The following is a 27,026-nucleotide window of genomic DNA, read 5'->3' as shown; positions in this document are numbered from 1 at the left end:
CCACGCTTCGCTCTTTATTCCAAGCCACGCCCCCCGCCGGCCCCGCCCCTCTTGCGGCGAGGCCCCGCCCCCTGTCGGCGAGGCCCCGCCCCCTCGGTGACGTCATCGCCGCCGTCCCGGTAATCCCAGAGCCGCACGGTGCCGTCCCACTGCGGGGGCGGGGCCGGCTCAGGCCACGCCCCCCCTCGGCCTGAAGCTACGCCCCTCCGCCTCACAAACCCCGCCCCTTGGAGTTTAACCACGCCCCTTTTGATTAAACCACGCCCCTTTCATTAAAGCCTTCCCTTTTCCCTTTAGGCCCCTCCCATTTCCACTTTAAGCTCCGCCCCTTTTCCCATTTAACCACTCCCCTTTCTCCTTTAAACCCCGCCCCTTTCTAATTTAAACCCCGCCCCCCTTCCCCTTTAAACCCCGCCCCTTTCGGCCTTTAAGCCCCTCCCATTTTTCACTTTAAGCCCCGCCCTTTCCCCATTTTAACCCCTCCCATTTCCCATTTAAGCCCCGCCCCTTTCATAATTTAAACCCCGCCCATTTCCCCTTTAAACCCCCGCCCCTTTTGGCCTTTAAGCCCCTCCCATTTTCCCTTTAAGCCCCGCCCCTTTCCCCTTTAAATTATTCTTTAAGCCCCTCCCCTTCTCAATTTAAGCCCCGCCCATTTCCCATTTAAACCCCGCCCATTTCCCCTTTAAACCCCACCCCTTTCCCCATTTAAGCTCCACCCCTTTCTCTTTTAAGCCCCGCCCCTTTCCCCCTTTAAGCCCCGCCCATTTCCCCATTTAAACCCCGCCCCTTTCCCCATTTAAACCCCTCCCCTTTCCCCTTTAAGCCCCGCCCCTCTCCCCGCCCAAGCCCCGCCCCTTCCCCCAGGCCCCGCCCACCGAGGCGCTGGCGAGCCACGCCCCCTCGGGGCTCCAGCTGACGTCGCGCACGCAGGCGCCGTGATTGGCCAGCCGCCGCAGGACACGCCCCGTGATGACGTCATAGACTGCGGGGGGACAGAAAGGGGGCGGGGCCAGCGAGCCCCGCCCAGTTCAAACCAGTTCAAACCAGTTCGTGTTTTTAACCCTTTTTAAAGCCGTTTTTTCGCCGTTTTTAACCCTTTTTTCGCCGTTTTTCGACCTTTTTTCCCTCCCAGTCCCCTCCCAGTACAAACCAGTACAAACCAGTATAAACCAGTTTGATTTTTAACCCTTTCCCCCCATTTTCCCCCATTTTTTACCATTTTTAACCCTTTTTTCACCATTTTTTCACTATTTTTCCCCATTTTCCCCCTCCCAGTCCCTCCCAGTGCCCCCCAAACCCCTCCCAGTCCCCCTCCCAGTACAAACCAGTAACCCCCAGTCCCCTCCCAGTACAAACCAGTAACCCCCAGTCCCAAACCAGTACAAACCAGTAACCCCAAACCCCATTTTTAACCCTTTTTTCCCCATATTTTCCCCATTTTTTCACCATTTTTCCCCATTTTTTCACCATTTCCCCCCTCCCAGTCCCTCCCAGTCCCCCCCAGTCCCCCCCAGCGCCCCCCAGCGCCCTCCCAGTCGCTCCCAGTTTACCCAGCACGCTCCCGTCGGCGCTGCCGGCGGCCAGGGCGGCGGCGCCCCCCGGCGGCGCCAGGCGGCAGCGCAGCAGCGTGTGCAGCACGGCGTGGCCCCGGAACGTCACCAGCGACGCGTCACCGGGCAGGGGCGGGGCCCGCCGCGCTGGGGGCGGGGCCACGGATTTGGGGAGAAACGGGGGGAAAACGGGGAAAAAAAACCCGGTGAAAATCGGGCGAGAAACGGCGGAATTAGAGCGAAATTAGAGCGAAATTGACCCAAAATGGCGGAAATTTGGCCCAAAATGGAGTCGAAAATTGGTCCAAAATTGACCCCAAAATTGGTCTAAAATTGGGAGAAATTGACCTAAAAATTTGCTGAAAATTGGAGTAAAAATGGGGAAAATTCAAACAAAATTTGACCAAAATTGACCAAAATGGCGGAAATTTCGCCCAAAATCCACTCAAAGTCGGACAAAAATTGACCCAAAATTGGCCAAAAATTGGAGATAATTCACCTAAAAATTGGCTCGAAATTGGAGTAAAAATGGGGGAAATTCAACCAAAAATCACATAAAATTGACCAAAATGAGGGAAATTTGACCCAAATTTGACTCAAAATTAGACCAAAATCTGGCCCCAAATTGACCCAAAATGGCGGAAATTCGGCCCAAAGTTGAGTCAAAAATTGGCCCGGAATTGGTCAAAAATTGACCCAAAACTGGGAGAAATTGACCTAAAAATTTGTTGAAAATTGGACCCAAAATGGGTGAAATTCAATCAAAATTTGACCAAAATGGACCAAAATAGTGGAAACTTGGCCCAAAATTGACTGAAAGTCGGACAAAAATTGACCCAAAATCGGCCAAATATTGGAGCAAATTCACCTAAAAATTGGCTGGAAATTGGAGTAAAAATGGGGGAAATTGAACCAAAATTTGAGCAAAATGGACCAAAATGGTGGAAATTCACCCCAAAATTGGCCCAAAATTGACCTAAAATTGGACTAATATTGAGGAAAAAATCACCCAAAAATTGGCTCAAAATTTGAGTAAAAATGGGCAAAATTCGCCCAAAATTTGCCTGAAATTGACCAAAATAGGGAAAATTTGGCCCAAAATTGACTCAAATTTGGACAAAAATTTGCTTAAAATTGGTCCAAAAATTGGCCCCAAAATGAGTGAAATGAGCCCAAAATCGACCCAAAAAATGGCCCCAAATTGATCTAAAATCGGCCCCAAAATTAGCCCAAAAATTGGCCAGAAATTGACCCAAAAATGGCGGAAATTCGGCCCAAAATGGAGTCGAAAATTGGTCCAGAATTGACCCAAAACTGGTCTAAATTTGGAGGAAATTCACCCAAAATTTGGTGAAAATTGGAGTAAAAATGAGTGAAATTCACACAAAATTCGCACAAAATTGACTAAAATGGTGGAAATTTGGCCCAAAATTCACTCAAAGTTGGACTGAAATTGACCCAAAATTGGCCAAAAATTGGAGGAAATTCACCTAAAAATTGGCTCGAAATTGGAGTGAAAATGGGGGAAATTCAACCAAAATTTGAGCAAAATGGACCAAAAGTTGAGAAATTCACCCCAAAATTGGCCCAAAATTGACCTAAAATGGGACTAAAATTGAGGGGAAAATCGCTCAAAATTGGCTCAAAATTGGTGTAAAAATGGAGAAAATTCACTCAAAATTTGACCAGAATGGACCAAAATGAGGAATATTTGGCCCAAAACTGACTCAAATTTCAACCAAAATTGGCTTAAAAATGGTCCAAAAATTGGCCCCAAAATGAGTGAAATGAGCCCAAAATTGACCCAAAAACTGGCCCCAAATTGACCTAAAATTGGCCCAAAAATTGGCACAAAAATTGGTCAGAAATTGACCCAAAAATGGCGGAAATTCGGCCCAAAATGGAGTCGAAAATTGGTCCAGAATTGACCCAAAACTGGTCTAAATTTGGAGGAAATTCACCCAAAATTTGGTGAAAATTGGAGTAAAAATGGGGAAAATTCACACAAAATTCGCACAAAATTGACTAAAATGGTGGAAATTTGGCCCAAAATTCACTCAAAGTTGGACCAAAATTGACCCAAAATTGGCCAAAAATTGGAGGAAATTCACCTAAAATTTGGCTGGAAATTGGAGTAAAAATGGGGGAAATTCAACCAAAATTTGAGGAAAATGGACCAAAATGGAGGAAATTCGGACCAAAATTGACCCAAAACTGACCTAAAATGGGACTAAAATTGAGGGGAAAATCGCTCAAAAATTGGCTCAAAATTGGTGTAAAAATGGAGAAAATTCACTCAAAATTTGACCAGAATGGACCAAAATGAGGAATATTTGGCCCAAAACTGACTCAAATTTCAACCAAAATTGGCTTAAAAATGGTCCAAAAATTGGCCCCAAAATGAGTGAAATGAGCCCAAAATTGACCCAAAAAATGGCCCCAAATTGATCTAAAATTGGCCCCAAAATTAGCCCAAAAATTGGCCAGAAATTGACCCAAAAATGGCGGAAATTCGGCCCAAAATGGAGTCGAAAATTGGTCCAGAATTGACCCAAAACTGGTCTAAATTTGGAGGAAATGCACCCAAAATTTGGTGAAAATTGGAGTAAAAATGGGTGAAATTCACACAAAATTCGCACAAAATTGACTAAAATGGTGGAAATTTGGCCCAAAATTCACTCAAAGTTGGACGAAAATTGACCCAAAATTGGCCAAAAATTGGAGGAAATTCACCTAAAAATTGGCTCGAAATTGGAGTAAAAATGGGCAAAATTCAGCCAAAATTTGCCTGAAATTGACCAAAATAGGGAAAATTTGACCCAAAATTGACTCAAAGTTGGATGAAAATTTGCCCAAAATTGAGGAAAAAAATCACCCAAAAATTGACTGGAAATTGGACTAAAATGGGGGAAATTGACCCAAAAATTGGCTTAAAAATGAGGGAAATGCACCCAAAAATTGGTTCAAAAACGGGGGGAAATTCTGTTAAAAATTCACCCAAAAACTGGCCCAAAATTGGCCAAAAAATGGGGGAAAATTCACCCAAAAAATTCATCAAAAATTGGCCCAAAATTGACCAAAAATTCGACCTTACATTGACCGAAAAATGAGGAAAATTCACTCAAAAATTGGCCCAAAAAGGGGGAAAATTCACCCAAAATTTGGCCATTAAATGCTCCAAAATTTACACAAAATTGGTCCGAAAATTGACCCAAAAATGGGGAAAATTCACCCAAAAATTCATCCAAAATTGCCCCAAAAATGCGAAAAATTCTTCCCGTTTTTAGCCCTTTTTTTGCCGTGTTTTCCCCATTTTTAACCCTTTTTTGGCCATTTTTTCACCGTTTTTTCACCTTTTTTCCCCATTTTCCCCCTCCCAGTCCCCTCCCAGTCCAAACCAGTCCCCTCCCAGTCCAAACCAGTCCAAACCAGTACAAACCAGTAACCCCAAACCCCATTTTAACCCATTTTTAACCCTATTTTCCCCATTTTCCCACCGTTTTTCGCCGTTTTTTTCACCGTTTTCCCCCCGTTTTTTCGCCTTTTCCCCCCCATTTCCCCCCCTCCCAGTCCAAACCAGTATAAACCAGTACCGTTCCGGGGCGCCCTCTGCCACCGGTAGTCCCAGCTCTGCCGCGCCACCGCCCGGCGCGCCGCCGCCAGCGCCGCGGGCCCCGAGGGCCGCCGCAGGTCCCAGAGCTTGGCCGACTGGTCCTTGGAGTTGGACACCACGTAGCGCCCGTCCCCCTGCCGGGAAAACCAGTACAAACCAGTTCAAACCAGTACAAACCAGTACGAAAAAATCCGGGTCGATTTCAGCCATTTTTGACCATTTTCCCCCCATTTTTGTCCAATTTTTTCCCATTTTTCGCTCATTTTCCCCCATTTTTTGTGCTTCCAGTTGCTCTCCCATGCATAAAATCCCAGTATAAACCAGTACAGACCAGTATAAACCAGTCCAAACCAGTCCAAACCAGTACGAAAAAATCCGGGTCGATTTCAGCCTTTTTTGACCCATTTTCGGCCATTTTTTGCCCATTTTTGGCCGTTTTTCCCCATTTTTTGTGCTCCCAGTTACATAAAATCCCAGTATAAACCAGTATAGACCAGTTTGGACCGGTACAAACCAGTTCAAACCAGTACAAACCAGTACGAAAAAATCCGGGTCGATTTCAGCCATTTTTGACCCATTTTCGGCCATTTTTTGCCCATTTTTGGCCATTTTCGGCCATTTTTCACCCATTTTGGCACCTCTCCCATGGAGAAAATCCCAGTTTGGACCAGTATAAACCAGTTTGGACCAGTATACACCAGTACAAACCAGTATGAGAAAATTCGAGTCAATTTGAGCCATTTTTGACCATTTTTGGCCATTTTTGACCCATTTTGTTGCCTCTCCAATGGAAAAAATCCCAGTTTGGACCAGTATAAACCAGTTTGGACCAGTTTGGACCAGTACAAACCAGTACAAACCAGTACAAACCAGTACGAAAAAATCCGGGTCGATTTGAGCCATTTTTGACCCATTTTCGGCCATTTTTTGCCCATTTTTTGGCCGTTTTTCCCCATTTTTGTGCTCCCAGTTACATAAAATCCCAGTATAAACCAGTATAGACCAGTTTGGACCAGTACAAACCAGTTCAAACCAGTACAAACCAGTATGAAAAAATCCGGGTCAATTTCAGCCATTTTTGACCCATTTTTTCCCCATTTTTGTGCAATTTTTTCCCATTTTTCGCTCATTTTCCCCCATTTTTTGTGCTTCCAGTTGCTCTCCCCTGCATAAAATCCCAGTATAAACCAGTACAGACCAGTATAAACCAGTCCAAACCAGTACAAACCAATACGAAAAAATCCGTGTGTTGATTTGAGCCATATTTGATCGTTTTTGACCAATTTTTGGCCATTTTACACCATTTTTTGTGCTCCCAGTTACTCTCCCGTGCATAAAATCCCAGTATAAACCAGTTTGGACCAGTCCAAACCAGTAGAAACCAGTATAAACCAGTACGAGAAAATTGGAGTCGATTTCGGCCATTTTTGACCATTTTGGGCCATTTTTTGCCAATTTTTCGCTCATTTTCCCCCATTTTTTGTGCTTCCAGTTGCTCTCCCATGCATAAAATCCCAGTTTGGACCAGTACAAACCAGTATAAACCAGTATAGACCAGTTTGGACCAGTACAAACCAGTACAAACCAGTACAAAAAAATTCGGGTCGATTTTGGCCATTTTTGACCATTTTTGGCCATTTTTGCCCCATTTTGGCGCCTCTCCCATGGAGAAAATCCCAGTTTGAACCAGTATAACTCAGTATAAACCAGTACAAACCAGTATAAACCAGTCCAAACCAGTATAAACCAGTCCAAACCAGTATAAACCAGTATAAAAGAATCCAGGTCTATTTTAGCCATTTTTGACCCATTTTTGGCCATTTTTGACCATTTTTGACCCATTTTTTGTGCTCCTACTTACATAAAATCCCAGTATAAACCAGTTTGCACCAGTTTGGACCAGTATAAACCAGTACAAACCAGTAAAAATCAGTTTGGACCAGTTCAAACCAGTACGAAAAAATTCGAGTCGATTTCGGCCATTTTGGACCCATTTTTGACCAATTTTTCGCTCATTTTCCCCATTTTTTGTGCTCCCAGTTGCTCTCCCATGCATAAAATCCCAGTTTGGACCAGTACAAACCAGTATAAACAGGTATAGACCAGTTTGGACCAGTCCAAACCAGTCCAAACCAGTATGAAAAAATTCAGGTCAATTTTGGCCATTTTTGACCATTTTTGGCCATTTTTGCCCCATTTTGGCGCCTCTCCATGGAGAAAATCCAGTTGGGACCAGTCCAAACCAGTACAAACCAGTCCAAACCAGTACAAACCAGTCCAAACCAGTACAAACCAGTCCAAACCAGTCCAAACCAGTCCAAACCAGTCCAAACCAGTACAAACCAGTCCAAACCAGTCCAAACCAGTACAAACCAGTACAAACCAGTCCAAACCAGTACAAACCAGTCCAAACCAGTGACCCCAAATCCGCCATTTTGAACTCTTTCTCCGCCATTTTGAGCCCGTTTTTAACCCTTTTTTCGCCGTTTTTTCCCCCATTTTTTCCCCTCCCAGTCCAAACCAGTAACCCCCAGCCCCAAACCAGTACAAACCAGTAACCCAATCCCCATTTCCCCCATTTTTAACCCTTTCTTCCCCACTTTTAACCCTTTTTTGCCCACTTTTACCCCTATTTTCGCCATTTTTCCACTTTTTCTCACCATTTTTTTGCCTCCCAGTCCCTCCCAGTCCCTCCCAGTACAAACCAGTAACCCCAGTTCCCATTTTAACCCTTTCTCCTCCATTTTTAACCCTTTACCCGCCATTTTTAACCCTTTCTTTGCCATTTCTCACCCATTTCTACTCCTATTTTCCCCGTTTTTTCGCCTCCCAGTCCCTCCCAGTACAAACCAGTACAAACCAGTAACCCCAGTTCCCATTTCCACCATTCCTAACCCTTTCTCCTCCATTTTAACCCTTTCTTTGCCATTTTTCAGCCACTTTTAACCCTTTCTTTGCCATTTCTCCCCCATTTTTACCCCTATTTTCCCCGTTTTTTCGCCTCCCAGTCCCTCCCAGTACAAACCAGTACAAACCAGTAACCCCAGTTCCCATTTTAACCCTTTATCCACCATTTCTAACCCTTTCTCCACCATTTTTAACCCTTTACCCGCCACTTTTAACCCTTTCTTTGCCATTTCCGACCCTATTTTCGCCGTTTTTCTGCCTTTTCTCCCCGTTTTTTCGCCTCCCAGTACAAACCAGTCCCTCCCAGTACAAACCAGTAACCCCAGTTCCCATTTCCTCCATCTTTAACCCTTTCTTTGCCCTTTTCCAGCAATTTTTAACCCCTTCTTTGCCATTTTTACCCCTATTTTCCCCATTTCTTCGCCTTTTCTCCCCGTTTTTTCCCTCCCACTCCCTCCCAGTACAAACCAGTAACCCCAGTTCCCACTTTAACCCTTTGTCAGCCATTTTTAACCCTTTATCCACCATTTTTAACCCTTTATTCCCCACTTCTCACCCACTTTTAACCCTTTCTTTGCCATTTCTCCCCCATTTTTACCCCTATTTTCGCCATTTTTCCACCATTTCCCCCCATTTTTCCCCTCCCAGTCCCTCCCAGTACAAACCAGTAACCCCAGTTCCCATTTTAACCCTTTATCCACCATTTTTAACCCTTTACCCGCCATTTTTAACCCCTTCTTTGCCATTTTTACCCCTATTTTCGCCGTTTTTTCACCTTTCCTCCCCGTTTTTTTCGCCTCCCAGTACAAACCAGTCCCTCCCAGTACAAACCAGTAACCCCAGTTCCCATTTCCTCCATCTTTAACCCTTTCTTTGCCCTTTTCCAGCAATTTTTAACCCCTTCTTTGCCATTTTTACCCCTATTTTCCCCATTTCTTCGCCTTTTCTCCCCGTTTTTTCCCTCCCAGTCCCTCCCAGTACAAACCAGTAACCCCAGTTCCCACTTTAACTCTTTGTCAGCCATTTTTAACCCTTTACCCGCCATTTTTAACCCTTTCTTTGCCATTTCTCACCCATTTCTACCCCTATTTTCCCCGTTTTTTCACCGTTTCTCCCCGTTCTTCTTCGCCTCCCAGTCCCTCCCAGTACAAACCAGTCCCTCCCAGTTGCTCACCCGCGCGTGCAGGAAGGTGAGGCCGTCGCGGTGCCCGGCCAGCGTGGCGGCCGGCCCCTCGGGCAGGCAGCGCCGGTCCCAGGCCCGGCCCACGCCGTCGTCGCCGCCCGAGAGCAGGAGCTGCCCCGAGGCGTCGGCCAGCGCCACCGCGTTGACGTCGTCCTCGTGGGCGGGGACCTGCCGGCGGGGCGGCGGGGGGTTACTGGTTTGTACTGGGAGGGGGACTGGGAGGCGAAGAAACGGGGAGAAACGGTGAAGAAACGGGGAAAATAGGTGGAAATATGGGGGAAATACATGGAAATATGGGAAGAAAGGGTTAAAAAGTGGGGAATAAAGGGTTAAAAATGGAGAGGAAAGGGTTAAAAAGGGGGTTTGGGGTTACTGGTTTGTACTGGGAGGGACTGGGAGGGGCTGGGAGGCGAAAAAATGGGGAGAAATGGGGAAAAAACAGGGAAAATAGGTGGAAAAATGGGGAAAATGGGGGGAAATGTGGGGAATAAAGGGTTAAAAGTGGAGAGGAAAGGGTTAAAAGTGGGGGAAATGGGGACTGGGGTTACTGGTTTGTACTGGGAGGGGACTGGGAGGGGGAAAAACGGGGAGAAACGGTGAAAAAACGGGGAAAATGGGAGAAAAAATAAGGGAAATACGGAAAATAGAGGGTTAAAATGGGGGAAATGGGAACTGGGGTTACTGGTTTGGACTGGTTTGGGACTGGGGGTTACTGGTTTGTACTGGGAGGGGACTGGGAGGTGAAAAAATGGGGACAAGCGGTGAAAAAACGGGGAAAATCGGTGAAAATACAGGGAAAATATGTAAAAATATGGGGGTAATAGGGCAAATAAAGGGTTTAAAAACGGAGAGGGAAGGGTTAAAAGTGGGGGGAATGGGAACTGGGGTTACTGGTTTGTACTGGGAGGGGACTGGGAGGGGGGAAAATGGGGAGAAACGGGGAAAAACAGTGAAAAAATGGGGGAAGTAGGTGAAAAAATGGGGAAAATGGGGGAAAATACGGGGAAGAAAGGGTTAAAAGTGGGGGGAAATGGGGTGTGGGGTTACTGGTTTGTACTGGTTGTACTGGGAGGGGACTGGGAGAGGACTGGGAGGGACTGGGAGGCGAAAAAACGGGGAGAAACGGGGAAAAAATGGGAAAATAGGTGAAAAATGGGGAAAATGGGGGGAAATGTGGGGAAAATTTGGTAAAGAAAGGGTTAAAAGTGGGAGAAATAGGGACTGGGGTTACTGGTTTGGACTGGTTTGGGACTGGAGGTTACTGGTTTGTACTGGGAGGGGCTGGGAGGGGCTGGGAGGGGGAAAATGGGGGAAAAAAGGTGAAAAAATGGGGAAAATAGGTGAAAATATGGGGAAGAAAGGGTTAAAAATGGGGGAAGTGGGGTTTAGGGTTACTGGTTTGGACTGGTTTGGGACTGGGGGTTACTGGTTTGTACTGGGAGGGACTGGGAGGGGGAAAAAACGGGCAGAAACGGTGAAAAAATGGGGAACATAGGTGGAAATATGGGGGAAATGTGGGGAAGAAAGGGTTAAAAGTGGAGAGGAAAGGTTTAAAAGTGGGGGGAAATGGGAACTGGGGTACTGGTTTGTACTGGTTTGGGACTGGGGGTTACTGGTTTGTACTGGGAGGGACTGGGAGGGGGCTGGGAGGGGCTGGGAGGCGAAAAAATGGGAGAGAAATGGTGGAAAAATGGGGAAAATAGGTGGAAATATGGGGGAAATGTGGCAAATAAAGGGTTAAAAGTGGAGAGGGAAGGGTTAAAAGTGGGGGGAAATGGGAACTGGGGGTTACTGGTTTGTACTGGGAGGGGACTGGGAGGGGGAAAATGGGGAGAAACGGGGGAAAAACAGTGAAAAAATGGGGGAAGTAGGTGAAAAAATGGGGAAAACGGGGGAAAATACGGGGAAGAAAGGGTTAAAAATGGGGGAAATGGGGTTTGGGGTTACTGGTTTGTACTGGTTTGGGACTGGGGGTTACTGGTTTGTACTGGGAGGGACTGGAGGGGGCTGGGAGGGGCTGGGAGGGCGAAAAAAATGGGAAGAAATGGTGGAAAAATGGGGAAAATAGGTGGAAATATGGGGGAAATGTGGCAAATAAAGGGTTAAAAATGGGGGAAATGGTAACTGGGGTTACTGGTTTGTACTGGGGGTTACTGGTTTGTACTGGGAGGGGACTGGGAGGGGGAGGAAATGGGGAGAAATGGTGAAAAAATGGGGAAAAAAATGGGGAAAAATGGGAGAAATAAGGGAAAAAAAGGGTTAAAAGTGGAGAGGGAAGGGTTAAAAGTGGGGGAAATGGGAACTGGGGTTACTGGTTTGTACTGGGAGGGACTGGGAGTTACTGGTTTGTACTGGGAGGGGGCTGGGAGGGGAAAAATGGGGAAAAAATGGGGAAAATAGCTGACAATATGGGGAAGAAAGGGTTAAAAGTTGGGAAAAAAACGGCCAAAAAAGGGTTAAAAACGGCGGGAAAAGGGTTCAAGATGGCCGCCAGCAGCCCCAAACTGGTCCGTACTGGTTTATACTGGGGAGGGAATGAAACAAAATGGCTGAAAACAGCAAAAAATTGTAAAAAAATTGTTAAAAATTGAAAAAAAAATGGAAAAAAAATTGGGAAAAAAAAGGCAAAAAAAGGGTTAAAAACGGCAGAAAAAAGGTTCAAAATGGCGGACATGGGTCCCAAACTGGTCCGAACTGGTTTATACTGGGAGGGACTGAAACAAAATGGCGGAAATTGGATAAACACCATTAAAAATTCTGAAAAAATGGTTGAAAACGGAGAAAAAAATGGAAAAAAAATGGCCAAAAAAGGGTTAAAAATGGCAGGAGAAGGGTCAAGATGGCCGCCATTGGTTTATACTGGTTTGAACTGGGAGGGACTGAGACAAAATGGCGGAAAATGTCAAAAAAACCCTTAAAAATTGACAAAAAAATGGTTAAAAATTAGGAAAAAATGGAAAAAAATTGGGAAAAAATGGCAGAAAAAAGGTTAAAAATGGCGGGAAAATGGCTCAAGATGGCGGCCAAACTGGTCTGAACTGGTTTTTTACTGGTCTCACCCTCTCGACGCGGCGCTGCGCCTCGCGGTCGTAGACGTAGACGCAGCCGTCGTTGGCCCCGCCCATCACGTCCCGCCCGTCCGGCCCCACGGCCAATGAGAAGACGGCGAAGCGCCGCTCGTCCGGCCTGGGGGCGGGGGACAGCGGGGGGACACGCCCCCCGGGTTAAATGAGGGGTCTAGGCCACGCCCACTTGGTTATATGGTGGTAATTTGGGGGTTTAAGCCACGCCCACTTGATAAATTTGGGTTAATTATGGGTTTTAAGCCACGCCCACCTCATAAATTTGGGTTAATTGTGGATTTAAGCCACGCCCACTTGATTATATGGTGGTAATTTGGGGGTTTAAGCCACGCCCACTCGATAAATTTGGGTTAATTATGGGTTTTAAGCCACGCCCACTTGATAAATTTGGGTTAATTATGGGTTTTAAGCCACGCCCACTTCATAAATTTGGGTTAATTATGGGTTTTAAGCCACGCCCACGTCATAAATTCGGGTTAATTATGGGTTTTAAGCCACGCCCACTTCATAAATTTGGGTTAATTATGGGTTTTAAGCCACGCCCACTTGATTATATTGGGTTAAATATGGACATTAATCCACGCCCACTTTTTATTTTATGGGGTTAATTATGTTTTTAGGCCACACCCACTTCATACTTCTCTGTTAATTATGGGTTTAAGCCACGCCCACTCCATAAATTCAGGTTAATTTTATGTTTAAGCCACGCCCACTTGATTATATTGGGTTAAAGCCACACCCACTTCATAAATTGGGTTAATTGTGGATTTAAGCCACGCCCACTTGCTTTTATTGGGGTAATTATGGGGTTTAAGCCACGCCCACTTTATTACATTGGGTTAATTGTGGATTTAAGCCACGCCCACTTGATTATATTGGGTTAAATATGGACATTAAGCCACGCCCACTTTTTATTTCATGGGGTTAATTATGTCTTTAGGCCACGCCCACTTCATAATTTTCGGTTAATTATGGGTTTTAAGCCACGCCCACATCATAAATTTGGGTTAATTATGGGTTTTAAGCCACGCCCACTTCATAAATTTGGGTTAATTATGGGTTTTAAGCCACGCCCACTTCATAAATTTGGGTTAATTATGGGTTTTAAGCCACGCCCACTTGATAAATTTGGGCTAATTACGGGTTTAGGCCACACCCACTTGATTATATTGGGTTAAATATGGACATTAAGCCACGCCCACTTTTTATTTTATGGGGTTAATTATGTCTTTAGGCCACGCCCACTTCATAATTCTCGGTTAATTATGGGTTTAAGCCACGCCCACTCCATAAATTTGGGTAAATTAGCAGTTTAAGCCACGCCCACTTTATGATATTGGGTTCAATTCTGGTTTTAAGCCACGCCCACTTCATAATTTGGGGTTAATGATGGGTTTTAGCCACGCCCACTTTATTATATTGGGTTAATTATGGGTTTAAGCCACGCCCACATCAGTACACCAACCTAATTATGCAATCAAGCCACGCCCACTTCCATTTAATTGAACCCCAGCCCGTTTAAGCCACCGCCCACCACGTTTTAGCCACGCCCCTTCCTTCACAGCCACACCCACAAATGCAAATTAACCCCAGGACCCCAAGCCACGCCCCCAAACAGCAAAGCCACGCCCCTTAAAGCAACAAAACCACCAAAGCCACGCCCCCAAATGCAAATGAGGAGCAAAAAAACACCCAAGCCACGCCCCCTAGATGGAAGCCACGCCCCCAAATGGAGAAGCCCGCCCCCAGGGTGAAGCCACGCCCCCCACCTGAAGTCCAGGGCCGTGTGGGCGTCGCCCTCTCCATGCAAATCAAAGACGTGTGACTGGAAAGGGGCGGGGCCGGCTCAGGCCACCGCCCCCTTTTCATTGTTTTTTTGACAGATTTTTGTCGTTTTTCAACATTTTTTGGCCCTTTTTTTCGCCGATTTTCCACCGGTTTTTCACCTCCCGGTCGCTCCCAGTCCCCTCCCAGTCCCCTCCCAGTCCAAACCAGTAACACCAAGCCCCATTTCCGCCATTTTTAACCCTTTCTTCCCCATTTCCCCCCATTTTTATCCCTTTTTTTTACCATTTTCAGCCCAATTTTTACCATTTTTTCACCATTTTCCCCCCTCCCTGGTCCCTCCCAGTCCAAACCAGTAACCCCCAGTTCCCTCCCAGTACAAACCAGTACAAACCAGTAACCCCAAACCCCATTATTAACCCTTTCCCCCCCATTTTTAACCTTTTCTTCCCCATTTTTAACCCTTTTTTCGTCTTTTTTGTCCATTTTCCCCCATTTTTTTCCCCTCCCCAGTCCCCCTCCCAGTCCAAACCAGTAACCCCCAGTCCCAAACCAGTACAAACCAGTAACCCCAAACCCCATTTTTACCCCATTTTAACCCTTTCTTCCCCATTTCCCCCCATATTTCCCCCATTTTTTCCCCCATTTTCCCCCTCCCGGCCCCCTCCCAGTCCAAACCAGTAACCCCCAGTCCCAAACCAGTACAAACCAGTACAAACCAGTAACCCCAAGCCCCATTTTCCCCATTTTAACCCTTTTTTCCCCACATTTTCGCCATTTTCCCACCGGATTTTCCCCATTTTTTCACCGTTTTCCCCCGTTTTTTCCCCATTTCCCCCCTCCCAGTCCAAACCAGTAACCCCCAGTCCCAAACCAGTACAAACCAGTAACCCCAAGCCCCATTTTAACCCTTTTTTCCCCCATATTTTGGCCATTTTCCCACCGATTTTCCCCATTTTCCCACCGTTTTCCCCCATTTTTTCACCGTTTTCCCCCGTTTTTTTCCCCATTTTCCCCCTCCCGGCCCCCCTCCCAGTATAAACCAGTATCCCCCAGTCCCAAACCAGTACAAACCAGTAACCCCAAACCCCATTTTTCCCCATTTTTAACCCTTTTTTCCCCACATTTTCGCCATTTTCCCACCATTTTTCACCATTTTTTCACCGTTTTCCCCCGTTTTTTCCCCGTTTCCCCCCTCCCGGCCCCCTCCCAGTCCAAACCAGTATCCCCCAGTCCCAAACCAGTACAAACCAGTAACCCCAAACCCCATTTTCCCCATTTTTAACCCTTTACTCCCCACATTTTGCCCATTTTTAACCATTTTTATCCCAATTTTGGCCATTTTCCCACCGATTTTCCCCATTTTTTCACCGTTTTTCCCCGTTTTTTTCCCCGTTTCTCTGCATTTCCCCCCTCCCAGTATAAACCAGTAACCCCCAGTCCCCAACCAGTACAAACCAGTACAAACCAGTAACCCCAAACCCCCATTTTAACCCTTTTTTCCCCATATTTTGGCCATTTTCCCACCGATTTTCCCCATTTTCCCACCGATTTTCCCCATTTTTTCACCGTTTTCCCCCGTTTTTTCCCCGTTTCCCCCCTCCCGGCCCCCCTCCCAGTCCAAACCAGTAACCCCCAGTCCCAAACCAGTACAAACCAGTACAAACCAGTAACCCCAAACCCCACTTTTACCCCATTTTAACCCTTTTTTCCCCACATTTTCGCCATTTTCCCACCAGATTTTCCCCATTTTTTCACCGTTTTTTCCCCGTTTTTTCCCCGTTTTCCCCCTCCCGGCCCCCCTCCCAGTATAAACCAGTATCCCCCAGTCACCGCAGCTGGACCAGGAGCAGTAGAGGGCCTGGCTCCCGTCGGGGCTGAAGGCGACGTCCAGCACGCTCCAGCCCACCTGGCGCCCCCCTGGTGGCCCGGAGGAGCCGCAGCCCCTCCCCCGACACCTCGAACAGCCGCAGGGTGTGGTCTGGGTTTGGGGCAAAAAACGGGGATTTTGGTCAAAACCGGGTTAAAATTGGGAATTTTGGGGGTTTTGGGTGAAATTTCTGGAATTTTCTGTGAAAATTCGGGGGTTTTGTTTCAAAATTTAGGTTTTTGGTGCTCAAAATTGGGAAAATTTGCTTCAAAATTTAAGGATTTTGGGGAATTTTGGGTGAAAATTTGAAGATTTAGGGTCGGAATTGGGAAATTTGTGGATTTCGGGTCAAAATTTGGGAGATTTAGGTGAAAATTTGGGAGTTTTAAGAGAAAATTCAGGAATTTGGTGTCAGAATTTTCCAGTCTAAATTGAGATATTTTTGGATTTTTTTGGCTGAAAATGTGACAAATTTGGGTCAAAAACCAGATATTTTGGGCAATTTCAAGTCCAGAATTGGGAACCTGATGATTTTGGGTCAAAATTTGGGAATTTTTAGTCAAAATTTAGGAGTTTTAGGGCAAAATTTGGGGATTTTGGGTTAAAAATCAGAAGGTTTTGGGTTCAAAATTTGGGGGGGGTTGGGGATTTTGGGTGAAAATTCGGAATTTTCGGCTCCAGCTCCGGGGGGTTTGGGGCAGTTTTGGGCGGAAGTTTGGACGTTTTGGGGTGAAATTCGGGGATTTTGGGGCTGAAGGCCACGGCCACCTGGCGCCCCCTGGTGGCCCGGAGGAGCCGCAGCCCCTCCCCCGACACCTCGAACAGCCGCAGGGTGTGGTCTGCGTTTGGGGCAAAAAAACGGGGATTTTGGTCAAAACCGGGTTAAAATTGGGAATTTTAAGGATTTTTACTGAAAATTCCGTGTTTTTCTGTGAAAATTTGGGGATTTTGTGTCAAAATTTGGGATTTTGGGTGCCCAAAATTGGCAAAATTTGCCCAAAAATCTAAAAATTTTGGGTGAAAAGTTGAAGATTTAGCACCAGAAATTGGAAATTTTTGGGATTTTGGGTGAGAATTTGGGATTTTTCAGTAAAAACTTGACAATTTTGTGCCAAATTTTAGGATTTTGGTGCTCAAAATCGGCAAAATTTGCCTGAAAATTTAGGAATTTTTGGCGATTTTGGGTGAAAATTTGGGGATTTAAAAGCAGAAATTGGAAATTTGGGGATTTTGGGTCAAAATTTGGGGATTTTGTGTAAAACATCTGGAGTTTCAGGCCGATATTTGGGGATTTTGTGTCAAAATTCAGGTTTTTTATGCCAAAATTAGCGAATTTTGCCTGAAAATTTAAAAAAAAAATTGGGTGAAAATTTGGGAATTTAGAACCAGAAATTGGAAATTTTTGGGGATTTTGGGTGAAAATTTGGGATTTTTCAGTCAAAATTCGGGGATTTTGTGTCAAAACTTAGGTTTTTGGTGTTGAAAATTGGCAAAATTTGCCTCAAAATGTAAGAATTTCTGGAAATTTTGAGTTGGAATTTGAGGATTTAGAAGCAAAAATGGGAAATTTTGGGAATTTTGGGAGAAAATTTGGGATTTTTAGGTGAAAATTTGGGAGTTTTAAGAGAAAATTCAGGGATTTGGTGTCAGAATTTTCAAGCCTAAATTCAGATGTTTTTGGTGAAAATTTGGGATTTTTTGGGTGGAATTTTGGGTTCAAGTTGGGAGTTTTGGGGGTTTTGGGTAAAAATTTAGGATTTTTCAGTCAAAATTTGGGGATTTTGTGTCAAAATTCAGGTTTTTTGGTGTCAAATTTAACAATTTATGGGAAATTTTGGGTCAAAATTTGGAGATTTAGGGTCGGAAATGGGAAATTTGGGGATTTGGGGTCAGAATTTGGGAGTTTTAGGTGAAAATTCAGGGATTTGGTGTCGGAATTTTTCAGTCTAAATTGAGACATTTTCGGTGAAAACTTGGAATTTTTTTGGTCAAAATTTGGGAATTTTGGGTCAAAAATCCGGAGATTTCGGGTAATTTCAGGTCCGAAATTGGGAACCTGAGGATTTTGGGTCAAACTCTGGGAATTTTGAGTGAAAATATTGGAATTTTAGGGCAAAATGTGGGGATTTTGGGTCAAAAATCAAGAGTTTTTGGGTCAGAATTTGGGGGATTTTGGGTCAAAATTTGGGAATTTAGAACCAGAAATTGGAAATTTGGAGGATTTTGGGTGAAAATTCGGGAATTTTAGGTGAACATTTAAGGCTTTTATGTCGGAAGTTTTTGGTCTAAATTTGGGGATTTTTTGGTGAAATTTTGGGTGAAAATCCAGGGATTTTAGGGCGAAATTTGAGAATTTTCAGTCAAAAGCTCGGAGGGGTTTTTGGGAGTTTTCAGAAAATTTCAGGAATTTTTTATGAATTCTGAACATTTTTGGAAATCCCCACCCCCACCCTGCCACCCAAAAATCCCCAAAAAACCAAATTTAATCTCAAAAAAATTCCATTTTTCCCCAAATTTTCGCGATTTTTCCCCAAATGTTTTTAGGAATCCCCTCCAAAATTTCCTAAAATGCTCCCAAAAGCCCCAAAACCCCTGGAATTTCCCCCAAATTTCGCCATTTCCCACAACCCCAGCACCCAAATCTCGCAAAAAAATCACATTAAAAATCTAAAGAACCGCAAAAAATTCCCATTTTTCCCCAAATTTTCACCATTTCCCCCCCAAATTTTTTACAGATTCCCCCCAAAATCTCCCGATTTTTTCCCAAAATCCCAGAAATTCCCCAAAATTCGCCATTTTACACCAACCCAACACCCAAAAACCCCCTAAAAATCACATTAAAAATTAAAAAAAAAAAAAAAAAATCTGAATTTTCCCCAAATTTTCTCCATTTTTCCCCAGATTTTTTTTAGGAATCCCCCCCACATTTCCTAAAATTTTCCCCAAAGCACCAAAATCCCCGGAATTCCCCCCAAATTTTGATGTCTTCCTATCCCAACACCCCAAAACCCCCCAAAAAATCAAATTTAATCCCAAAAAAAAACCCCAAAAAAATAAAATTTTACCCAAATTTTCGCAATTTTTTCCCCAGATTTTTTTAGGAATTCCCCCCAAAATCTCCCGAATTTTCCCCAAAGCCCCAAAATCCCCGGAATTCGCCCCAAATTTTGGCATTTTCCACCCATCCTGGCACCCCAAAAATCCCACAAAAAAACCAAATTTAATCCCAAAAGATTTCCCATTTTCCCCCAAATTTTCGCCATTTTCCCCCAAATTTTTTAGAGATTCCCCCCCAAAATGTTCCCAAAAGCCCCAAAATCCCCGGAATTTCCCCCAAATTTTGTGTTTTCCACCAACCCTGGCACCCAAAAATCCCCTAAAAATCACATTAAAAATAAAAAAAAATCCCAAAAAATTCCCTATTTCCCCCCAAATTTTCGCGATTTTTCCCCAAATTTTTTTAGAATTCCCTCCAAAATTTACTAAAATTTCCCCCAAAGCCCCAAAACCCGCGGAATTCGCCCCAAATTCTGGGTTCTGCACCCACCCTGGCAGGCGGTGAGGAGCCTCCGGCCGCTCTGGGCGAAGACGGCGCAGAAAACCTTCTGGGGGTGGGGCTCCAGCGCCGCCGCGTGATTGGGCAGGAAGCTGCGGGGGGCGGGGGCCTCAGGGGCGGGGCCTGCGCCGGGCCACGCCCACCCGGGACCCGCCCGCCGCGGTTTGAATTGGGTTTAAATGGTGAAAAATCCGTTAAAAATGGGGGAAAAAAGTGGAAAATATGGAAATGAGGGGGGCGGGGCTTGAGGGGTGGAAATTAGCAGAGGCCACGCCCACCCGGGACCCGCCCATGAGGGTTTTAATTAGATTAAAATGGGGAAAAATTGGGTTAAAATGGTAAAAAATTGGTTAAAAATGGGACAAAAAAGTAAAATATTGAAATGAAGGGGCGGGGCTTGAGGGGTGGAAATTAGGAGAGGCCACGCCCACCCAGGACTCGCCCACGGGGGTTTAAATTGGGTTAAAATGGTCAAAAATCCGTTAAAAAATGGGTGAAAATCGATTTAAAATGGCAAAAAAAGGTGGGAAATATGGAAATGAGGGGGCGGGGCTTGAGGGGAGGGGCTTGTGAGAGGCCACGCCCACCTGGAATCTGCTATGGGGGTTTAAATTGGGGGTAAAATGGGTAAAAACCAAAAAAAAAAATCTCATTTTTAAATGGTGAAAAATCGGTTAAAAATGGGGAAAAAGTGGAAAATATGGAAATGAAGGGGCGGGGCTTGAGGGGAGGGGCTTGGTAGAGGCCACGCCCACCTGGGATCTGCCTATGGGGGTTTAAATTGGTTTAAAATGGGTAAAAAACAACAACAAAAAAAGTTAAAGTTGGTCAAAAATTGGTTAAAAATGGGGGAAAAAGGGTGAAATATGGAAATGAGGGGGCGTGGCTTCATGGGTGGGGTTTATAAGAGGCCACGCCCACCTGGGACCCGCCCTCGGGGGTTTAAATTGGGTTAAAATGGGTAAAAAACGACAAAAAAAAGGTTAAAATTGGTCAAAAATTGGTTAAAAATGAGGGGAAAAGGGTGGAATATGGAAATGAGGGGGCGTGGCTTGAGGGTTGGAAATTAGGAGAGGCCCACGCCCCACCCGGGACCCGCCCACGTGGGTTTAAATTGGGTTAAAATGGTCAAAAATCCGTTAAAAAATGAGTGAAAATCGATTTAAAATGGCAAAAAAAGGAGGGAAATATGGAAATGAGGGGGTGTGGCTTGAGGGGAGTGGCTTGGGAAAGGCCACGCCCACCCAGGACCCACCCACGGGGGTTTAAATTGGTTTAAAATGGGTAAAAAACAACCAAAAAAAAAAGGTTAAAATTGGTCAAAAATTGGTTAAAAATGGGAAAAAAAAGTAAAATATGGAAATGAGGGGGGCGTGGCTTGAGCGTTGGAAATTAGGAGAGGCCACGCCCACGCAGGACCTGCTCATGAGGGTTTAAATTGGGGTGAAATGGGGGAAAATTGGGTTAAAACGGTAAAAAATTGGTTAAAAATGGGACAAAAAAGTGAAATATTGAAATGAGGGGGCGTGGCTTGAGGGGTGGAAATTAGGAGAGGCCACGCCCCACCTGGGATCTGCCTATGGGGGTTTAAATTGGGATAAAATGGGGAAAAACAACAAAAAAAATCTCATTTTTAAATGGTGAAAAATCGGTTAAAATTGGGGGAAAAAAAGTAAAATATGGAAATGAGGGGGCGTGGCTTGAGGGGTGGGGCCTGGGAGAGGCCACGCCCACCCAGGGACACACCCACAGGAAATTAAACCAGTAAAAACCAGTTAAAAACCAGTATAAAACCAGTATAGACCACTAAAAACCAGTAAAAACCAGTTTAAAATGGTTAAAACCAGTATAAACCAGTATAAACCAGTATAAACAGTATAAACCAGTTTAAACCAGTAAAAACCAGTACAAACCAGTATAAACCAGTTCAGACTAAAACCCCTCCCAGCCCCTCCTGGTCCAAACCAGTATAAACCAGTTTGAAATGGTTAAAACCAGTACAAACCAGTACAAACCAGTATAAATGGTTAAAACCAGTATAAACCAGTATAAACCAGTATAAACCAGTTTAAACCACCTCAAACCAGTTCAAACCAGTAAGACCCAACCCCCCCTCCCAGTTCAGACCAGTATAAACCAGTTTAAAATGGTTTAAACCAGTATAAACCAGTAAGACCAGTTCAAACCAGTATAAACCAGTTCAAACCAGTACAGACCAGTACAAACCAGTTCCTTACTGGGATCGCAGCTGGGATCGCTCCTCCCGGGTGAAGCTCCGCCCCCATTCGCGCTGGGAGGGGAAAGGGGCGGGGTCAGCTCCCAGTACAAACCAGTACAAACCAGTATGGACCAGTACGGACCAGTACGGACCAGTATGGACCAGTATGGACCAGTACGGACCAGTATGGACCAGTACGGACCAGTATGGACCAGTATGGACCAGTATGGACCAGTATGGACCAGTACGGACCAGTACGGACCAGTACGGACCAGTATGGACCAGTATGGACCAGTACGGACCAGTATGGACCAGTATAAACCAGTAAGGACCAGTATGGACCAGTACAGACCAGTACAAACCAGTACGGACCAGTATAAACCAGTATGGACCAGTAAAAACCAGTAAAAATCAGGAAAAACCAGTATAAACCAGTAGGGACCAGTATAAACCAGTCTGAGCCATTTCTAACCCAATCCCAGTTCAAACCAGTAGAAACCAGTATGGCCCCGCCCCCTCCCAGTACAAACCAGTGCCCCCAGTTCCCCTCCCAGTACAAACCAGTGCCCCCCGAGCCCCTCCCAGTACAAACCAGTACAAACCAGTTCCCACCTGCCGCAGCAGCCGGGGCAGGCTCCGCTCGGGGCCCCGCCCCCGCCCCGCCCCCTCCAAGCTCCGCCCTCAGCTCCAGGAGGGCGGGGCCTGATGGGGGGAGGGGGCGGCTGTGAGGGGAAAAAAACAAAAAGGGGGCGGGGCTTAGAAAAAACCACGCCCACAATACTCAAACCACTCCCATTTTAAGCAAAGCCACGCCCACTTGTGCTGTTGGCCCCTCCCCTCCCACTTAACCCCCCCTCCCACCCCCCTCCCTCCTTCTTTAAGCCACTCCCACTCCACAATTTAAGCTCCTCCCCCTCAATTTAAGCCCCTCCCACTCCATTTAAGCCCCTCCCCTTTTCACACTTCAATTTTAAGGCCCTCCCTCATGAATTAAGCCACGCCCCTTCACTTTAAGCCCCGCCCCCACCTTCCGGCGCTTCCGGGGCCCGCCCCCTTCCTCCTCCTCGTCCTCCTCGTCCTCTTCCGGCCCCACTTCCGGGTCCGAGCTCACTTCCGGTTCGGAGTCCACTTCCGGTTCCGCTTCCGGGTCGGGGCCGGCGCCGTCCCGCCGGGGCCTGAGGGGAAAATCCCGAAAATGGCGGAAAATGACCCAAAAACGGGACAAAAACGGCACCAAAAGGGTCCTAAAAACGCCCGGAAAAGCCCCAAAAGTTTCTGTGGGAATTTAAAAAAAATTTTAGAAAATGTTCAGGAGAATTTCACAAAAAATTCCGGGAAAAATTATTAAAAAATTTACCAAAAAATGGCAAAACAAAAATTATAAAAAATGGCTGAAAATTGATACAAAAACGGAACAAAAATTGAAGAAAAAGTGGTGAAAATATTCAGGGAAATTTCGGGAAATTTTACGGAAATATTTGTGAATAATTTTTAAAAATTTCCTCAAAAATTCCGTAAATGTAACGGAAAAATTCCCAAAAATTTCCCAAAAATTCTCTTTTAAAAAACACCAAAATTTCCTTAAAATTCACTGAAAATTCCCCCCAAAATCCCGGAAATATTCCCGAAATATCCTAGAAAAAATCCCAAAAATTCCCCCCAAAAATTCCCCCAAAGTTTCCTAAAAATCCCCAAAATTCCCCTGAAAAATTCCCGCCAAAAATTCCTCAAGAATTGAACAAAATTACCCAAAAATTCCCCCCAAAAATTCCCCCCAAAATTTCCTTAAATTCTCCCCAAAATTGACTGAAATTCCCCAAAAATTTCCCAAAAAAATTCCTCAAAAATTGACCAAAATTACCCAAGAATTCCCAATAACTTCTCCTAAAAATTGACAAAAATCCCCAAAATAACCAAAAAAATCCCCAAAATTCTCCAAAACTCCACAAAAATTTCCCCAAAATTCCTCAAAATTCCCCCCCAAAAATTCACAAAAAACCCCAAAATTCCCCCAAAAACTGACCAAAAAATTCTCCCCAAGAATTCCCCAAAATTCCTCCAAAAATTTTCAAAAAATTGACCAAAACTCCCCAAAATTCCTTAAAGAATTCCCCAAAATTCCACAAAAAATTCCCCCAAATTCTCCAAAAAATTCCCCAAAATTCCTGCAAATTCCCCCCAAAATTTCCTAAAAATCCTCAAAATTCTGCCAAAAATTCCGCAAAGAATTGACCAAAATTACCCAAAAATTCCGCAAAATTCCGAAAAACTTCCCCTAAAAATTGACCAAAATTCCCTAAAATTCCCCCGAAAATTTTCCCCAAAATCCTCCAAATTTCCCCCCAAAATTCTCCCAAAAATTGGACCAAAATTCCCCAAAGAATTCCCGAAAAAAATTCCCCAAAATACCCCCCCAAAAACCCCCAAAATTCCTCAAAAATTCCCCAGAAAATTTCTCAAAAATTACCCAAAAATTTTCCGAAAAATTCCCCCCAAAAATTTCTCAAATTCCCCAGAAAAATTTCCCCAAAATCCCCGAAATTCCCCCCAAAAAAATTTCACCAAAAAAAACCCCCCAAAATTCCTCCCAAAAAAAAAAAACAAAAACAAAAAGCCCCAAAACCGCCCCAATTTCCCCCAAACCCGCCCCTCCCCCACTCGGGAACCCCCAAATCCCCTCAGTTTCCCCTCCCCCACCCCAAATTTCCTCAGTTTTCCCCCTCCCCCACCCCAAATTCCCCCCCTAAATCGCCCCTCCCCCGCCCGGGGCCCCTCCCCCACCCCAGTTTCCCCTCAGTTCCCCCCTCCCCCACCCCCGGATTTCCCGCCAAAACCCCCCCCCTCAGACCCGCCCCTCCCCCCTCACCTCCCCCGCCGCTCGCGCAGCTCCGGCAGCTCCAGCCCCGCCCCCGGCCACGCCCACCCCGCTGCGGGACACGCCCACTCCCCCCAAAGCCCCGCCCACCGCCCCCCTCCCCCTCACCTGTCGCCCATTCCCCGAAATCCGGCACTTCCGGGTTAGGCCACGCCCACTTGGTGTTCCGCCAATCGCCGCCCGCCCAAAGGGGTTCGGGCCAATGAGGGTGAGGAGGGGGGGGAGGCCACGCCCACCGCGGGTTGTTTACGGGGAGAGGAGGGCGGGGATTGGGCAACGGGGTCACGTGGGGGGGAAACGCGGTTTTGATTGGGTGAGGGGCGGGGATTGAGGAAAGGACGATTCTGATTGGATGAGGGGCGGGGCTTGGGGGAATCCGGGTTTGTGGTTGGCTGAGGGGCGGGGCTTGGGTTCCGGAGTGATTCTGATTGGCTGAGGGGCGGGATTTCGGCGAAAGAGCGATTCTGATTGGCTGGAGGGCGGGGCTTAAAGGAAATCCGGGTTTTTGATTGGCTGAGGGGGCGGGGCTTGAAGAAAACGACGATTCTGATTGGCTGAGGGGCGGGGATTGGAAAACATCGGCGATTCTGATTGGTTAAGGGGCGGAGCTTGCAGGAAATGGAGTTTTTGATTGGCTGAGGGGCGGGGCTTAGGGAAATGATCGATTCTGATTGGCTGGAGGGCGGGGCTTAAAGGAAACCTCGATTCTGATTGGCTGAGAGGGGAAAGGGCGGAAGTGGAGCCGAGACCGGCCCGGATTGGGGGGAAAAGGGAAAATTTGGGGGAAAAAGGAAAATTTTGGATAAAAGAATTGAATTTTGAGTGGAAAAATTGGGGAGAAAAGGGAAAAATTTTGGGGGAAAAAAATTGAATTTTGAGTGGAAGTATTTGGTCCAAAAACAGGGAAAAATTTTGGGGAAAAAACCTGAATTTTAATGCAAAAATTTGGTCCAAAAAAGGGAAATTATGAAGAAGAAATTGGACTAAAAAAGTTTGGTGCAAAAAAAGGGAAATTTGCAAAAAAAAAAAAAGTGAATTTTTAATGGAAAATTTGGGGGCTAAAAGTGACAAATTTGGGGAAAAAAATTTGAATTTTCAGTGGAAAATTTAGGTCCAAAAAATGGAAATTTTGGGGAAAAAAAAATATTGAATTTTGAATGGAAAATTTGGTCCAAAACCGAGAAAATTTGGGGGGAAAAAAATTGAATTTTGAGTGGAAAATTTAGTTTAAAATGGAGAAATTTTGGGGGGAAAAAATGGAGTGAAAAATTGGGTCCAAAAAAAGGGAAAATTTGCGAAAAAAATATTGAATTTTGAATGGAAAATTTTGGGAAAAAAAGGGAGACATTTGGGGAAAAAAATTCAATTTTAAGCGGAAAATTTGGTCTAAAAAAAGGAAAAAATTTTGGGGGAAAAAAAGTGAATTTGAAGTGGGAAAATTTGGTTCAAAATCGGGAAAATTTGGGGGGAAAAATGAATTTTGAGTGGAAAAATTTGGTCCAATAAAGGGGAAATTTTGGGGAAAAAAATTGAATTTGGACTAGAAAATTTGGTCCAAAAAAAATCAAAATTTGGGAAAAAAGTGAATTTTGAGTGAAAATTTAGTTCAAAATTGGGAAAATTTGGGGGAAAAAATTGGAATTGGAGTGGAAAATTTTATGCAAAAAGGGAGAAATTATGGGGAAAAAAATTTGAATTTTTAATGGAGAAATTTGGTCCAAAAAAAGGGAGAAAATTGGGGAAAAAAATTTGAATTTTGAGTGGAAAATTTGGTGCAAAAAGTGGAAATTTGGGGAAAAAAAATTGGAGCGAAAAATTCGGTCCAAAAAAGGGAAAATTGGGGAAAATAAATGAATTTTGATTGGAAAATTTGGGGGGGAAAAATTGAATTTTGAGCAGAAAATTTTATCCAAAAACGGAAATTTGGAGGAAAAAATTGGAGTGAAAAAATTGCTCCAAAAAAGGGGAAATTTGGGGAAAAATAAAAGGAAATTTGAGTGGAAAATTTGGAGTAAAAAATGGGAAAATTTAGGAAAAAATTGGGAGTGAAAAATTCAGTCCAAAAAAGGGAAAATTGGGGGAAAAAAAAAAGGAAATTTGAGTGGAAAATTGGGGAAAAAAAATTGAATTTTGAGGGGAAAAATTTGGTCCAAAACCAGGAAAATTTGGGGAAAAAACCCCTGAAATTGGAGTGGAAAATTTGATCCAAAAAAAGGGAAATTTGGGGAAAATAAATGAATTTTAAGAGAAAAATTTGGTGCAAAAATAGAAATTTTGGGAAAAAAATTGAATTTTGAGTGGGAAAATTTGAGGGGAAAAATTGAATTTTGAGTGAAAAATTTTGTCCAAAAAGGGAAAATTTGGGGGAAAAAATATGAAATTT

General features: G+C 44.8%; 1 protein-coding gene across 1 annotated transcript; it reads right to left on the bottom strand.

The window, feature by feature from the left end:
• DCAF11 (DDB1 and CUL4 associated factor 11) lies at positions 1–24,902 on the bottom strand. Its single transcript, XM_064402216.1, has 13 exons — positions 24,752–24,902; positions 22,796–22,943; positions 21,788–21,840; positions 19,542–19,642; positions 16,763–16,833; positions 15,883–16,033; positions 14,109–14,184; positions 12,316–12,442; positions 9,248–9,424; positions 5,147–5,300; positions 1,554–1,700; positions 879–985; positions 1–149 (listed from the first exon to the last, which is right to left on the bottom strand). The coding sequence occupies exons 1-13, from the start codon at positions 24,760–24,762 to the stop codon at positions 15–17; spliced, it is 1,458 nt and encodes a 485-aa protein (XP_064258286.1). The 5' UTR covers positions 24,763–24,902; the 3' UTR covers positions 1–14.
• Positions 24,903–27,026: the final 2,124 nt, after the last annotated feature.

The sequence above is a fragment of the Passer domesticus genome, chromosome 36 (assembly GCF_036417665.1).
Source record: "Passer domesticus isolate bPasDom1 chromosome 36, bPasDom1.hap1, whole genome shotgun sequence".
In the NCBI taxonomy this organism is placed as follows: domain Eukaryota; kingdom Metazoa; phylum Chordata; class Aves; order Passeriformes; family Passeridae; genus Passer; species Passer domesticus.
This window is presented reverse-complemented; position numbering and strand designations above follow the sequence as displayed.